This window comes from Tinamus guttatus, unplaced genomic scaffold (assembly GCF_059628265.1).
Source record: "Tinamus guttatus ecotype Peru unplaced genomic scaffold, ASM5962826v1 Tinamus_guttatus_pri_ptg000059l, whole genome shotgun sequence".
Lineage (NCBI taxonomy): Eukaryota > Metazoa > Chordata > Aves > Tinamiformes > Tinamidae > Tinamus > Tinamus guttatus.
This window is the reverse complement of record NW_028288593.1, coordinates 1,072,205-1,089,656: the sequence shown is the minus strand read 5'-3', so window position 1 is coordinate 1,089,656 and position 17,452 is coordinate 1,072,205. Positions and strand designations below refer to the sequence as shown.

Here is a 17,452-nt window from a genome sequence, read left to right as displayed (position 1 = left end):
AATCAAACACAGGCCTGAGAATAGCAACACTCTTTTCTGCACGTTTCTAAAACCAAATAATTTTAATCTGGCAATTGGGTGAGACCTCATTGACTTTGGTGCATATAACAAGTACTCTTCATTTAGAATAACTATAAGTAGCATTTGAGCTTCTTTTGGAAGGATATAGTAGAAAAAAATAGTTGCTGCCACGCAGGTCATGTACAAAGTCAATCACATATTTATTGGTATTAGCAAATGATTTGACTGTAGCTTCAGTACATGGGCACAAGAATGAATATGGTTTCCAGGCTCAACACATTACCAGATAGAGGATGCAACTGGAAGTTTCAGGGACAGTAGAAAAACAGTGCTATAAATTATATAAACCCGTGAGCAAAGAAAAGAGGACAGTTTTGCATTTAGCAAAACCAACTTTCTCCTGTTCCTTAATTGTTGTCTCAGAAAGACAAGAGATTTTCTTCACTCCTTGTGCAAGAGGCATGCTGATTAATTCCCACCCTTTTCCTGTGTACTGACACGAGGTTCCAAAACAGAAAGGTACCAGTAGGATTTTGTAAACTGCATCACTGAGGAGTCACCTTTCTGTCACAATTTAACAAAACATATATTTAAATATGCAGTCTCATTGGTGTAATGGAACAACTTGAATATTGAAAAGGCTTTGCTAAAACAAGATTTCATTGTCAAGTGTTACCTGCCCAATGTAGTATTTGGTAAATAGAGTATTAGTGTGTGTTTCTCACACACACACATACATACATACACGAGAATTAATATATTAGGTTGCTCTGGGACAGAAAGTTAAAATAGTGATCATTATATTCATTTGAAAATTGAAATTTATTCAGTTAACAAAAGAGAGGTTTCTATAGCAACTGATATATCATATAGAACTAATTTCATGTTATCTTACATAATGAACAGTGGTTGATTTTTTTAATGGCAGTTAGGATTTTTGTTCAGCAGTAATCACTATGAGTGGTACAAATGGTGGAGGAAAAACTTCAAGAGGTAGAATTTAGTGAGCTAGCCCAAACTTTAGGTCCTTATCTGAATTATCAGAACTTTAGAGGCTTTTGAAATTAGCCAGCTATCTCACAATTACACACTTCCTTAAAACATTGCCTGTATCTCCATTTGCATTTTGATACTCCTCGTCTCTTTCCCTGCTGGAAACCAAAATTAAAAGGCATAGAACATTTCAGAACACTACAGAAGATTAATGCTTAATTCACTTAAAAAATAGCCCAGTCCAGGAATGGATGGATGGTTGCAGGACTGAAAGCATGGTTGGGTGCTGTCTCTTCCTTCCTTCCTTCCTTCCGCCCTTCCTTCCTTCCGCCCTTCCTTCCTTCCGCCCTTCCTTCCGCCCTTCCTTCCTCCCTTCCTTCCTCCCTCTCTTCCTCTTTCTTTCTTTCTTTCTTTCTTTCTTTCTTTCTTTCTTTCTTTCTTTCTTTCTTTCTTTCTTTCTTTCTTTCTTTCTTTCTTTCTTTCTTTCTTTCTTTCTTTCTTTCTTTCTTTCTTTCTTTCTCTCTTTCTTTCTTTCTCTCTTTCTTTCTTTCTTTCTTTCTTTCTTTCTTTCTTTCTTTCTTTCTTTCTTTCTTTCTTTCTTTCTTTCTTTCTTTCTCTCTCTCTCTTTCTCTCTCTCTTCCTCTCTTCCTCTCTTCCTCTCTTTCTTTCTCTCTTTCTTTCTCTCTTTCTTTCTCTCTTTCTTTCTCTCTTTCTCTCTCTCTCTTTCTCTCTCTTCCTCTCTTTCTCTCTCTCTCTCTCTTATTTAATCTTCTAAATATGTTAAAAGATCCAGAGAAGCATAAGATGCTCAGAACTACTCTCCCATAACCTCAATTAAATCAATTAACAAACCAAGCAAAAGATGGATATCTTTCATCAGACCGACTTTATTGGAGGTTTGGTTGAACCATATATTCTCAAAAGGATTATCCTGTCCGCATTTGAATTTAATGTAATAATAATTCTGAGGCATAAAAAATGCACATAAGGAGTTGAATATAAAATTCTAATCAAGTAGGGAATGATAGAAAAATATGCAGAAGGCCAACATTTAATCAAAGAAGCCAAGAAAACAATTGATCAAACCTATATCCCTTCAGTTTGCAAATGCATAAGAAGATTATTTTCTCTTAGGAAACAGCAATACTACCATATGCACTTTTTAAGTCTTAAGTTGTGGTGAAGAGATCAGGACAGAAAAAAAAAAAAGAGCAGTTTTCAACTCAGTCTTGACAGAATCCAAGTAGAGGATTTATTTTAACATTTAGCTGAAAAGCATATTCATTCCCCCCTTATTTTTGTCTGCTTAAGTCAGTTAATCTCACAGCTGGCTGTACAGTTTTCTGAGGGTCTTGGGAACCTCAGTGGTTTGAAATGTAAATACAAAAGCTGCCAAATGGTTTTCAAAGCATGCAAGGTTATGTGGATGGCTTTTGCTCTGGAGATCATTGTATTTTCAGGATTTGTGCTTTGTCTGTAGGTGAAACATGCATGTAGGTTACCTCAGATCAGAGGTTCTCGGGCTTCTAAGATACAGCTGGAGGGTAGCTCAGTGCCTTGATATGCAATATCCAGCTATGTTAACCAACATCAAAATATAAAAATCCTGAAGAAAACAGAATTGTGTTTCTCAGTGTAGCTCCAGATGCGAATTATGGTATCCAAGCACATAGAGTAACCTACTGTAAGGGAAGTCCAAGCAAGGTCTCCATGTTAAAAGTGCACTTGATCCAGCACAGAGACTGCAGGATTATATCAAGAACTCAGCCTGGCCACAGTGAAGCACTAGGCTGTATTTCCCTGAAGAGAACTCTAGAAATGCCGCTGAAAAAATGAAAAAGTCATGGAAATGCCATGTTCAAAAAGAGATCTGTGCATATGTTACTTTTACTTATCTGAATGAGCAAAATGTTTTTAAGTGGTAGATTCTGCATAGATGATTAAATGCAATGTACCGATGCAAATTGAATAAACAATTTCAAGTGCACCAAAAATTAAGAATATTGCTCCATATGGATTTTCTGGCTTTAAACAAGTTGTGAGCTGTGTAGTCATTCTGTCAATAAGGATACTAATCCTTGTCCTCCTGACTGCCTATTATCAAACCTATGGTAAAACTCTTTTACCTATTGTAAAACTTGTTGAACTTAGGATCTGTGAAATGCCTCCTTTCTCACAAATTTGGTTAAAGAAGTTACAGAGAAGCAAGAACACATACAGTTATTACTCCTTTAAAAACATTTTAAGTATATTTAATCTGCTCATGTACCCCCAAATCCCTCTATATCATGCTTTTTCTTCCATAGTTCTCCCTTAATTACATTCTCAATATTTTTTCTTTTATGATTTACCGCTAAGAAATGAAATAGCTTTCTCAATAATATGACTTATTCATTTTAGTGACCAGGAAATTAAAACTGCTTCAGTTTCTTTTTCAGTTCTTTCTCCTCTCAGAAAAATGCTCAGGAAACACTTCAGGAAAAAAAAATGCCATATAGACTTTGATGGCCAACATATAAGAAGGACGTGGTTTGTCAATGGAAGCAGCAGCTTTTATTTGACTAACTGGAATAGTGGACAACCTTTCAGGCACACAAGTCTTTCAAGAACTTTGTGTATTTTTCCATCCCTGTCTTTGGGCAGCCTGGTGTGGGCACAGCCCTGGGCTGGAGCACCGTGCCTGGCTCCTGGCCTTCCCTCCAGCTCCCTCTCACTGTGTTGCACCAGGCTCCGTGCTGGTCACAGCCTGGTTACAGCCAAAGCAGCCTGGTGGCTGCCTCTGTAAGTGTGAGACACCCTGGTGCAGTCGTCCAAAAATGGCAGGCGTAATGAAGCCGTGCAAAATGATGATTTTTGGTGATTTAGTATCACCTGGAGAAAATGGCCAGGAAGCCCAAGATGAGTACAAAAGATAGAGGGAGCCAGTATAATTACCTAGCTTAATCTCTTTCATAAAGCAGACCATAGCACCTCCAGTTTAGTTCTTATGTAACAGAGATCAATATTTGAACTAGATCAACGCTTGCTCCATTTAGGTCTGAATCATTCTTTCTCTTTAACCACTCTAGCAATGTAATGTGTTCCTAGTCCTTTACTAAGGCTTCACTTGGTGTTTTCCTGCTGTAGAAGTGAAGAAAAAAGAGCTTTATTGTTTGTTCTAATTAAGGCATCATTTTGTAGAGCATAAGCTAGTTGCAGTCTGACTCCAAAGAAATAAAGAAAATATGAGTGAAAAATTTTTCTTTGCGCAGAAAAAGTCATCTTATATTTTGATAGTTTCTTCTTCTGTTGTCTTTGTTTTAAAACACCAAACTGCTTCTCCCAGTGCTTTCTGAATTACATAAATCATTCTTAATAATCTTTGCTGTTTCTTTTTCCCTTAGATGCTATTTAAAGTAATATACAAAAACCTGAAATTGCGGCACTGCCTGTGATTAAGACTCACAGAAATGTTTTTTACTTGCTCCAAATGGTCTTGGATTTAAATAAAAGTACACTATAGAAAAACAAAGCACTTAAAAATGACACATTTCCTCTCCCTCAGTAACTTTCCACCTTCTAAAATCTTAAATAAGGAAAGTTTGTTCTTTAGCATTAACTTGCGTGGAAAACTAATTACCACAGCAGGGTGAGTATGCAACTATGCTTGTCGTTTCTTCAGGCAAATCGGACTGAGCAGATTACATATATGTATACATGGATGTATCTCGATATAGATTGTATAGCAGAAGTACTCTTCTGCAGAGTACTGCAGAAGTATGGTGTGCATTTTTCTGTGTTTCCTCAGAAGAGAGCAACTTTTCTGCTTTTGGATGAGTCTGTGTGGAAGACTGAATTCTCACCTCTGTGCTCTGCTATGAAGTTATTAAAATATGTTACTAATAACTTCTCTTATTTTTTCCTATTTCCTTTTTATTTTTTTCATCTGCTCCACTTTTCATTTTTATTCTAAATACCTGTGCTCCTGTGCTCTCACTCTTTCAGGAACTTCAGTTTCTCTGTCTCATCTTTGAAGTCAACCTTCCTGTCCGTTTTGTGAATTCCATTGCATTTCCTCTTTTGTTTTCTTTTCATTCTCTTCATCTCAGTGATAATCCGCCTAATTTTGTTTTTCTTTCTTTCTGATGATGGCTAGTTGAGCCTTTCACTCTATCTGCCTTTTCAGTGCTTATTCAGAAGCTTCTCTCCCATTTCAGCTCCTTTTTTTCTGTTTGTTAGCGATTTCCTTTCTCTGCCTCCTAGGTGCAAGAGGGAGCTTTTTCACTTTCAGGAACAGAAAACAAGTACCAAGTCTACTCAAAAGACCCTGAGCAAGGCAAGAAAAGTAATAATTATTGGCAGCTTTCTCGCATCAGCCAATATTAAGATAGGCAGTCTCATATAGAAATGAGAATGTAACTTAGGACTTCTATGCAATACCACAATACTTTGAGCAGTGGGAGCAGAAAATAACCTTTCCTTGCCAAAGAACCATTTGCTGGTTGCTTGGTACCTATTTAGATGAGAAAGAGAACAGGCTTTTCTTCATCCCTTAGAAAAACAAGCAGTTTGGGTGATATCCCTTTTTAGCATTTATCCTATCATACAGCAATATTTAAAGCGATAACGTGAGACGACTACTCTTGGTTAGAATCAGCGGAATTCACTGATTCCAAATGCCAGTTGCACATATCACTTAGTTCACAGTTTGCAGAGCTATTATCAGATATTATTTTCAGATTCAGACAATAGTTGCTTTTATTTTCTTGCTTTTTTTAAAAAAAATAAGAAAGCTGTTTGTAAAACAAGAGGGTTTTTTTAAACTTTTAAGCTGGATTTCTGATGCCAAGTGCATAGATGGTAGTACCATAGTAGATAGTAGCATCAGGAGCACTTGTCTTTTTCTGTGCTCAGTGGGAGTCATAGCCAAACTGTTGCTTACTCTAACCAGCAGGACTGGAAGCCTCCAAGTCATTATAAAATTCAAGGCTCTTTTCCTCCCATCCCTTCTGGCTTCCATTACTGCTATGCATTCTTCAACATTTTCAATTTTCTGGGAGCCCTAAAGAAGTGTATTCATCTCAGTTCCTTCTCACCCTGTCTGAATCCAGTGCCTTTACAATTAGCTGTGGAGTTCATGCATGATGCAGTGTTTCAGGTATAATAAAATAATACTATGGCAATCTGAGAAGGTGAGAGAGAGGCAGTACAGTGATGAAAGGAGAGTGTTGTTCTATTTCCATTGCTCATAAATAATTCTTAGATAAAATATTCTTAATGAAATCATATTCCCACTGAATTCAATTTAAGTTTAGCAATTGACTTCAAAGATGTAACATCTTACTCTTCATTCACTCTATCTTTAACCAATAATTCTGGAATTAATTCTGCTTTAAACAATAATTATATAAAATTATATAATTTATGTATGACCTTAGCTTATTCCAGATGAAAGAAAAAAGGAAGAAAAAAAGACTATGTAGTCTGTATCTCAGGAGAGAGATGTGATTCTGTTGGGAGCAAGGTCAAAGGGAATTGCTCTATTGCTCTTTGTCAAGAGTCAGTGTTCACTTCTGCCTAGAGACACTTCTATTTCCACCTTATTATATAATGACAATTCCTTGGGGAATCCTGAGGGATGGTCAGAAGATACCATAAGTCTCTCCTAGGAGCAGCAAAAGGAAGCAGTTTTACTACTTTTTCTTTTTTATGGAAAATAAGATTTTGCTGGAGGAAACTGCTTTCTGCGTCCTGGGTGCCTAGTGATACTTTTTTTTTCACATTATTTTTTCCAAGTTCCACTGCATTTATTTTGAAAGGATGTAATTTCTCAGGGAAAGGTAGTTATTGCTTCAATCATATCATGACAATGCCTCTTAAAGGTATAATAGGTATAATAACCTTCTTCTCTGATGGCAGACTGAAGAACCCACCAAACTTTGGTTCTAATGCTTAAAAATCTGTGGAATTATCTGAATTTAAGAGGATTGGGATAGAGAACATTTAGGCAAATGTGACAGGTACAAGTCCATGGTCCCTGATAGGATGCACCAACAAGTGCTGAGGGGAGCCCACAGATATCATTGCTAGGCCACTCACAATGATCTTTGAAAGGACATGGAGAATGGGTACCTGAAAACTGGAAGAAAGCTAATGTCACTCCAGCTTTCAGAAAGGACCTAGACAATTATAGCTTCCTGGAAAGGTGATGAAACAGCTCATTCTGGATGCCATCTCTAAGCATGTGAAGGATCAGAAGGTGATCAGCAGTAGCCAGAATGGCTTCACCGAGGGGAAATCATGCTTAACCAACCTTATAGCCTTCTGTGAGGAAATGACTGGCTGGGCAGACAAGGGGAGAGAAGTGGATGTTTTCTATCTTGACTTCAGTAAGACTTTCAACACTGTCTCCAAAAGCATAGGGAGGCATAGGCAGGTGGGGAAGCATGGGCTAGATGAGCGAACAGTGAGGTGGACTGAAAGATGGCTGAATAGCAGAGCTCAGAGGATTGTGATCTGTGGCACAAAGTCAAGTTGGAGGCCTGTAGCTAGTGGTGTAACCTAGGGATCAGTACTGGGTCCAGTCTTCTTCATCAATGACCTGAATGAAAGGAAGCGTGCACCCTCAACAGTTTTGCTGATGATAAAAGCTGGGAGGAGTGGCTGGTGCACTGGGGGTCTGTGCTGCCATTCAGAGGGACCTCAACAGACTGGACAGGTGGACAGTTGTCCTGCCCAGGAAGTTCAACAAGACTTCCTCACTGTGAGGATGACTGAGCATTGGAACAGGTTGCCCAAAGAGGTTGTGAAGTCTCCTGAGTCTCCTTCCTTGGACATATTCAAAAGCTGGGTTTTATTTTATTTTGTTTTAAGTCGGAAAAGCATTTGTAACTCTTCGGTCCTGCTCTTATGCAGACATGCTCAGAGTTGGCTCTATAAATGCAAATAGGTTTGGTGGGAAACACCCCATACCTGTAGCACTTAAGAAGGTGCTTTGTAGGAATTGTAGCAGTCTTGGGAAGATAGTAGTGCTTCCCAGATTGAAAGGTCTACTGTGTATGCATTTCTTCGAAGGACAAGAGTGTATGCCTCTATGTTTAATTATATTAATTCAACTCTGGGATGAGAATTTTCCTGTTGATTTCAATGTCTCCACAGCCAAATATGATGTACATTTATGTTATCACTGCAGTTTCAGTGGTGTTTGCAGCAACGTCAGAAAGATGTTATAATATTTAAAAACACATAAACTTTCTATTAGGATCTATTAGATCTACTGCAGACCAATCTTATCCATATTCTTTTCCATGTGGCAGCCAGTGTAATTCCTATTAATTTTTTATCTTTCTGTCACTATTTTTGAAATGCAAGGAGAATAATAAATAACCTGTGACAATCACCTAAGAAACATTTGACCTTATTAAAATAAATCATTACTAGACTATTGTTTCAATCACTTCACTAGAAACAGAGATGAAAATTTAACGAGAAGACTGAATATTAGGCAAAAGAAAATGAAAACAGAAAAATCCAATAAGTGCATAAAAATGACTTTAAGGAAAAAGCCATCATTGACTATCATAAAATGAATTTATTTGCTGACTATTCTTATCATTTTGTTTCTTTCCCAATTAGGAGATTGTGAACTTCAACTGTCGCAAGCTAGTAGCTACAATGCCTCTCTTTGCTAATGCAGACCCAAATTTTGTGACTGCCATGCTGAGCAAGCTGCGATTTGAGGTGTTCCAGCCTGGTGATTATATTATTCGAGAAGGGGCTGTGGGTAAAAAGATGTATTTCATTCAACACGGTGTTGCTGGAGTCATCACCAAATCCAACAAGGAGTTGAAGCTGACAGATGGCTCCTACTTTGGAGGTGAGTAGGAAGAAAATGAATGATAACATTGAAGTGAATGCACTAGAATAAAACATGCTCAAATATCAGGCATATAGAGACATCAGAATAAGTCTGCTGAATATCTGTTGCCCAGGTAATTCCAAAGGCAGGGAAGAGTGCATTAAGCATCTCTGAATAATACATTTAGAGTCTGCTTGCTATTGAAAGGATAGCTATTGAAGATACAGACAACCTTTCTGAAATATTGTCTTCAGTTAAATTGTCCTGAATTTTAGAGCAACTTTGAGTTAAGATTGCTATTATTTAACAGACTGCATTTTGCTAAAAATATAATAAGTTGCACAGTAATTTTGCAACTATTTAAATGTAAAATAAACAGAATTCATCTTTAAAAATGGATAACAGTTTTTAGTCATGAATATAAAGTATATAAAATAAAAGAATTATAAAAATAGAAGATGGATAAAAGATTATTTATATGGGATATTTTGATATTCTTCATGAATATTTCAGGCTATTATTAGTGCATTTATGCTGATTTTGGCATGGAGCATTGATTAGCCTTCTGGTATAAGAAAGTATAAGAACTTTCACTCCCTCTTTGACTAGATCCCTCTTTGACACAGGTGTAATAATGAGAAGCAGACATGAATTTTAGCACAAATTAAATTAATCCTAATGAATTTCATCCCAATGAAAAATAGATTTTCATTTAGAAGAAGGTATCTGAATATTCATATTTGGATTTTTTTTTTACATATAGCAATTGACCAATATGAAAATCATGTTCCTGTCGTTGTAAAATCTCTTTGTGAAACAGAGTAGGTGTCTGCATCTTGGTGCAGCAGCACCAAGGTGTAGCAGCAAGGCTGGCTTCCAGAAGCTGATGGAACATTTGTGTGTATGGCCCATGACAGGTACAGTTAGCTAATTTTTTTTTTTGTTAATTTTTTGTTGAATAGCATGAATCAATTGAGAATTGAGTCTAAAGCCTTTTAGAAAATTGAAAACCTAATCAGCGGCATTTAACTGGTACACTGAAGAGCTTAGAAAAGTGAATTGGGCTCAGTTAGTGTTTGAATTGGGCTGTAGAGTTACTCAACTAATCCCATTTTAGAATAATATACTGAAAAAACCTCCTGGTGATCTGGCCAGTGGGCCTTGTCACTCCGTAGTAGCCTTTGCAAGATGATTTGTACCAGTATTTGTAGAAGCATTTTGATAAAGGAGACCTGTGCTTATCCCACGAACTGAAACTGTAGATGCTGGAGAGAGGAGATTAAGGAGAAAGAGAAGGCATATGCTGAGGATGAAGAAACAGAGCAATCTTGGTCTTCGTTCCATCTATGCTTAGCAGTGCCTCAGTTTATCAAAATAAGTTTGCCAGTGCCTGTGTTCTGAATCTGGCTATAATACTCTTCTGAACCAGCAGAGGATCAGAGGATATTGGCACATGAAGGTATTTTACATAACTGTCAGCCTGTTACAGTCCAAATGACTGCTCAGCTCATCTGCTACCCTTCTTAACCAAATGCATACAAAAAATAAGCCATTTGCAATATCCTGACACCGCAAGAACTTATTACATCATGTACCAAAGGAGCTTTGCTCATGCAAACCATAGGGATACAGGGTGTAAAAATGAGGACAAATGCATCTAAAAAGTGTCTAAAATGTCACAGCAGAAAAGAGAAGAAACAAGTTATACATCTGATAGCTGCTAATTGGAAAGATTCAGTTTATCAAGGAGAAAAAAAAGTGCTTAAAAAAAAAATCTCTTTAAAGAACCATGTATCAGAGTCTACGGGGAGCTTCCTGACTGGATTAGCCAAGGATGTGTCTAAAGAGCATCATCAGTACCAGCCAAAGTGCTGTGTACCAGCCAGTTGACTTTGAGGGAAGCACAGGGTGATGCCTCCAGACAGCTTTCCAGAGGTCAGGGCTTGACTGCCACCAGCCCCTTTCCTCATTGGGGCTCACTGACTTCCCTCCTGGGGATGGAAGGAGTAAGTACAAGGCAACAGCCACGGAACCATTATGGTTAGTTCCTTGGGAAGAGTGTCGCTTAACCTGTATTCACAAACCTACTCTTGAACTTTAGATGCAGGAGCATTTTCAGCCCAGCACAATGTACAATACTGATTTTCATCCCTATGATTATTTTCATGCTGCTAATTGAAGGATATGATCATCCTACAAAATTTTTGCATTTACAAGTATGAATTTCAACGTCATTTCTGTTATGATTCTTTTTGCTAGGCCTTCTCTGTTTTCCTCCCACCCATGGAATATATGAAGTATGCAGCAGGGAAAACTGCTTTGAGTAAGGCAGAAATGATGACCAATCTATGCTCCATCAAATCTGCAGTCAAAATACTGAAAAACAATATCCCCTAAATTTTGGAATAGTAAAATATGATAAATATATTAGGAGGAAAAAAAGTGTGATTTAAATTTGATTATGCTCTTCTAAACACAATAATGACCACAAAAAATCTTTTAAAGAAGTTGTCATAAATTGTGTATTGAATAGACAATTATCAGTGGAAGGGTTGTTTGATAAAGATTTAGTAAAGTCATTTCCTTTGCCTTTTACTAGAACTTGTAAAAACTATATCTTTAATTCTTAAGTGCCCTTTCTTTCAGACTTTGTCCTCCTGTGGCATGCTTGTCTGGGTTTTAGAGAAGGGGCAAGAGTTGGGGAATGAAGTACATGTTAGTAATTTTCACTACATTGCTCAGTTATAGAGTTATTTCTATACAAGTGAAATGGGGTAAACCATAGGTACCAGTGGAAAATTCAGGGTTTTTAATGCTCTATATCTGTTTTCAGGCACACAGCATTTCCATGTCTTATTATTTCAAGCAGTAATATACAATTTTTCTAAAAACTTTGAGAATTTCTGATGTCTTCTTTCATTTTTCCCCTCTATTTTCCAAAGTGGCCTCCACTTCCCCAGTAATAACAATCGATCGGTGCTACCATCAGCAAAGCTCTTTTCTCTTTATAAATAAGAAGGAATGAACATTTTCCACTGAGACTGACAAGAGTTTGCAGCTGAGGTGAAACAAGGTGGCCACCTTGAAATTGCAAAATGGAAAGTATAACCTTCACTTTTAGTTTCTTGTATAGGACAGGCCAAGACATAAAAATGAGAATGAGGAAGGTCAGGAGAGAGTCAGGAGAAAGTTGTCTGTGTTAGTACCTAGCAGACATAGATAGGGGAGATCAAAAGAGACTAGGAAGCAGGTTGGGGTCAAATAGGGAGAGGAGGACTGTGTGGGTAGAAGTCAAGTTGTGAGGGAAAAAACTGGGGGCAGAGAAAGCAGGAGTGCAGGGCAATGTGGTGGGCACGTGGTTGATGGGAAAGACAGGAAAGTGCAGGGAGCAATGGAGCATGTAAAGAGGAGGACAGAAAGTTGGACAGAGGACATCTGCAGAGGACAGAAAGTTGGATACCTGCTTAGGGAGGCAGCAGAAGGGAGCTTACAGCTCCCTTTTTAAATGTCAAAGGGGGACCTCACAACACATGCGTTTGTAACTAAACTGAATTGTAAAACTGAGATGAACACAGTTGAGTTAAGTGCTCCTGTGAAGGAGAAGAATAAACAGGCAGGGGAAAAGCTATAAGCAATTGTAGTTTGAGGGTGTTCTGACTGCTAAATTATTTCTTTTTGTCCTCTTGTTCCCCCTCCCCCCTTTTTTTTAATATCTGGAGTTTACAATAGTCAAAATTCCGCATTGTAGTACAGAATGAGAACCCAAATCTTTTTGTTTTTTCTTTTTGTTTCAAAACCTATTTCTCTTCCTCCTCACTACCTCAGAATTTCAAACTCTTTCATGTTATAACCATGATAGGAAATGGTAGGGAGGAAATTGCTAGGTTTAGATCTTACATTTTCTCTGAGTACCAGAGGATTGTATTAAAAATTACTAAAAGACCTTTTTTTTGTTAGAAGGACTGACTAGACAGATTGTTTATCTCTTCCTCACTAGATAAATATCAAATGGATACAAGGCAAAGGTTTTGAAGCCTTTACAGATGATGCATATGATTATGAGTCATTTACTTACAGAGAAGCATAGAGTACATCATTCACTGTAGTTTTACAGAGCAGAAATAAATATACTTGATATTGCTAATGAGCCTAATACTAATTACTTGCATTCACTTTTGTAAACTGGTGTGATACCACTAATACCAATGAGTTCTCATTTTTGCTGGAGTACATATTACCAGAATGACTGCATAATAATATTACATATGTTGATGATTCAAAATGTCCTGTGATTAACAGCAGCAATAAACATGAGAGTGTTGTCCTACCTACTTATTAAAGATAAGTTTATTTTAGTAAAAGTCTTGTCTTTCTAACAATTCCTTCCTCTTGCTTAGCTGGTTCTACATATGGCTGTTAGGGCTCCTTAAATATCACAGTAAGATCTTGTTTACCTGACCCAGACACTTTCTTCAGTCAAGTGTCAAAATCCATAAGTTGATGTGCCAGCTCAGCTTTATTCCCAACAAGTATGTAAAACAGCACAATCTTTTCTCTTTTTATCACACTTACTTGCTTTTTATTGTAGGGAATTAAGGCCACAGTTTGGTGCAGTTAGCAGAAAATGCAACCAGCTTGTAAAAATGTGATCAAAACTGTATTTTCCCTGCAAAACCATGCTTTGTCCAGCTGCTTCTCCCTGCCCCAAACAGTGAAACAACTGTTCTGCTTGTTTGTGGCTTTAAATGTTCTGCTTCGTCTTCCCTTCCTACCAGCCCGTGGCTCTGCACGTCCTCCTCCCCTACGGGACAGGCCTTTTTTCCTGGCACGTTGCCACCCGCCACCCTCTGCGTGTGCCCAGCCCCAGCATGGGATCCCTGGGGGTTCACGTTGCTCCCTTGCAGGGAAAGAAAGGCTCTGGCTTGGAAAAAAATGCGAATAGGTGCATTATGCCATTTTATAACTCACTGGGTCGTTACCACTGTGAGCTGGCATAAAGGTTAAAGCTGTCCTGAAGCAACTGCAAAGTACATTGGTGTACAGGGCTGGTTGCATGATGTTCCTTCCCCCTTCAGCCACCAGCTCTTTGGAATCAGAAATAATCTGAGCGTGCAGCCCCGATCCACTTAGGCATGGGCAGAACTGCGTTTTGTGCTTAAATGGTGCATTAGATTGGGGCTGACACTCCTACCAAGAGAAAAAAACATGAATAAATCCACCGCTTTCCAACCGGTGAGCATTAAGTAGAACTTCCAAATAGAGGATTTCTGGGAACACATTCAGATTTCTGTTGTCACTGCTTTTGCTTTCTTGCTGGATTGATGTGGGTGGATGTCTGACCATTCACTGTGGGTCTCACAAGATAAGGCTTCTGTCCCTACTACCTTTTCCATTCTCTGTCTGTTTTCCCACCTGTGTTCATACAGGATTTTCTGGTATTGGAGTAGCTCAATAATTCAATCTGAAGGCTAACTAAAACCCACATTGCTAGGAAAGATCTTTTTCTAAGTGCTTCCACATATGTTGGACATAAGGAAGTACATGTGATTTTTTAAGACTTTTTTTTTTGTAATACTTGAATGAGAATTGCTCATTCAATTTCTATGAGAACACGGAAATGAATATGTAATGATCTACTTCTTGCATTCTAATTGGAGAAAATGCACGTTTTTGTTTTATTCATTCAGAGGTAGATATAATTAACTGCTGAATATCATTATTCATGTATCAAAATTATATATAAAGCAGATATTTGTTCCTGCTTCCTAAAATTTGGACACATATTATAGCATCTTTTGTTTTTCTGTTTATTATAACACTGGTATGTCCTTGTAGTTCATGAAATACTTTGAATTTTTAAATATTTTATTTTGCTTAAATTATTGAATACTGCTTTAACGGTTATTCCTCCATACTTGAAATTCTACTAAATGGTATCTTGGATTTGCTTCAGCTTGTAGAAGGCCAATTAGACAGAACTACTCTGACCTACCTATTATTTATGGAGCTTTTCCCTACTTCAGAATAGCAACTGTCAGTATATTTTAGACCAGTGCAGTGGAAAATAATACCATGGGAAATGTTGCGTCACTTCAAATTATATTTTGCCACTTCTTTTTTTCTGAATATACTGCAGGTACTTCCGTTGGCTAAGGTACTTTTAAGTATTTGCCATATAATATTGATTATAGGCAGATAAAAAGCTGTTAAAGTGCCCTATAGCTCACTGCTTTACATCTTGTAATTTATACCTGGGCAATACGATATGATACAGTTTTACATATTGCAAAACAGTGTATATAGCTACTCATAATTCGATGTGGTGATGAATTAAGTCTCAGTATTCATACACCAGTCCAGCACCGTATTGAAATACATAATGAATTATAAGTGTTTTTTTCTGTAGTGTGCGGATTCATATTCTTAATGGCAAGCACACAATTAAATCTTTTAAGGGAGGAAGATGTCATATCTCTGTACCAGCTCATTTATAAAAGAGTTTTCAGATGAACAATATTTGTTTGTAAATCATTATCATTTTTTTAAAGTAATGCCTGAATGAAGTTCTAAAAATGAAATAGCTTTTTGCCACAGACTAGTCTGCCATTTTGGTGATAAAACTTCCTTAGCACCATCATGGCATATAACAGTTCCTTGTACATCATGACATTGCTTTCGCATCATAGTTTATATGGAAAATAACAGAATAGTTTATTGCTATTTGGAAGAATTACTATTCTAAAATTCTAAGGAATGTTCTAAAAATTCAGAAAAAAAATGATGTACTATGCAATGCCAGAGGGTGGAAGTTGATTTAGTTTTAAGAGTTCTATTAACTACCAATGATTAAACCTTGTATTTAACTATAGTAACAATACTAACAACTATACTGCTAATAATTTATGTTCTATATAAAATACAGTCAACTCAAATTATATTTATAATTATGCAAAGTCATGAATAGTATAAATAACTTTTAATTTGGTCTTTATGAGTAAGACACAGCCAAAATGTCACATCAGTGGCAGCATACTGTGGAAATTTGAGGTGACAAACACAGATAACCCAGAGGAATATTTTGTAAGTATCCTCCACTTTTGCTAGGAGAATTCAATTTAAATATTTAATTCTCCAGAATTCACAACTGACAAACTCTGTTTGTTTGTCTAATAATTTAATGAAAAAATATGAAGTGCAATATTTTTACAGTCCATTTAAATTCAACTTAAATAAATTAACTTGTTCATGTTATTATTTGCCAAAATCAAAATGACAAGAGAATAACATTGAATAGATCGGGAATTCAGAGGCTGTTTTCAAGAAGCAGTAGGCATCCACCTAAATGAAAACACAGATGAATGGATCAAAGTCACTTTTGGCCTTTGACCCAACTAGTATCCTCATGTAGGCACTTCATGAAATCTAAGCTTAATATTTTTAAAACATTTTTGTTTTGATCATAATCAAAACTGGACTGATTGGCCAAATTTCAAATTTTCAAGATAATAAATAGAATATTTTAGCCTGTCTTGGTAGAAAGAATTCTTTGGTAAAGTAAAATAGGAATGTATGGATGCAGGCTGTAGCAAATGTTGCTGCCTCTGATTACTCTCGTCATGAAACCTCTAACCACAACTATTTGCCGTATCTTCAGATAGAAAGAATAAAGACAAGTCAGGGTAAAATGTAAAGTGACTCTCTGGGCAGATAATTATTCACTTTTTACAAAAGCAATTGCATTCTAACCTTGTGTATTTGGCTTATTTTCTTGATGTAAATGTAATTACACCTAACTACTTTTCTAGAAAAAAATACATACTTTCAACCTATATTATGGAGATTACCCTGAAATAAAATGTATCAGTATTTAATTTAAAGGAAGAATGAGGGCTTACAAAAAAAAACAGTTATGCATTAATCTTGTCAAAAACTACAAAAGTGATTACAGAATGGCTAAAAATGGTTGGGCTTTTAACATTCATATCTACCTTGAACACTAATTTATGCTCAAAATATCTTTTCTGTATCGAAATTTATCACATAGACTATATTATAAAGGCTCTGTCAAGTTATTTTAATGAATTTCACATGATATTAATGACTCTTGTGCTGAGTGAGTCTCAAAACATCCAAGTTAGTAGCATGGTAGAATGCTGCCTTTCTCAAAGCTGCTGCAATGTAGTGTCTTAAGCTGTATTCAAAGGAACTGGCTGATATAAGACTTGCCTGAAGAAACAGACTTCTCAGAGGCTGGTAGCATAAAAGAAAAATTCAGATCAAAGTAATGAAACCGGCATACTTTAGAGCTTATTGTCAAACTTTAAATAAATATGAAAAGTTGTTCATATATTTACTGGCATTTTTAAATAGTAAGAAATACTCCATAAATCCTATCAAAGTTGTGGTTTTGTTTGGGTTAATGGACATGAGGCAATTCTTTTCAGAAAAATGATTTTCTTCCTCAGAAACCCGGTATTATTTCCAGTTAAATAAATGCAACTCTTTGCTGATTATAAATGCTACCAGAAAAAAAAAATAGACTCTCTAATTAGACCACTTACCATACTAAGTCTTTGACATGTATACAAAGGTTAAGCAAAT

The 17,452-nt window shown here is 36.7% G+C and overlaps 1 protein-coding gene across 1 annotated transcript in view; it reads left to right on the top strand.

Annotated features, from left to right (window-relative positions):
• HCN1 (hyperpolarization activated cyclic nucleotide gated potassium channel 1) overlaps nt 1-17,452 on the top strand; it is a 189,339-nt gene that overhangs the window by 162,310 nt on the left and 9,577 nt on the right. Inside the window, exon 6 of the mRNA XM_088540319.1 lies at nt 8,629-8,869. Coding sequence (XP_088396445.1) covers nt 8,629-8,869 — 241 coding nt within the window. The remainder of the gene's footprint in view (nt 1-8,628; nt 8,870-17,452) is intronic.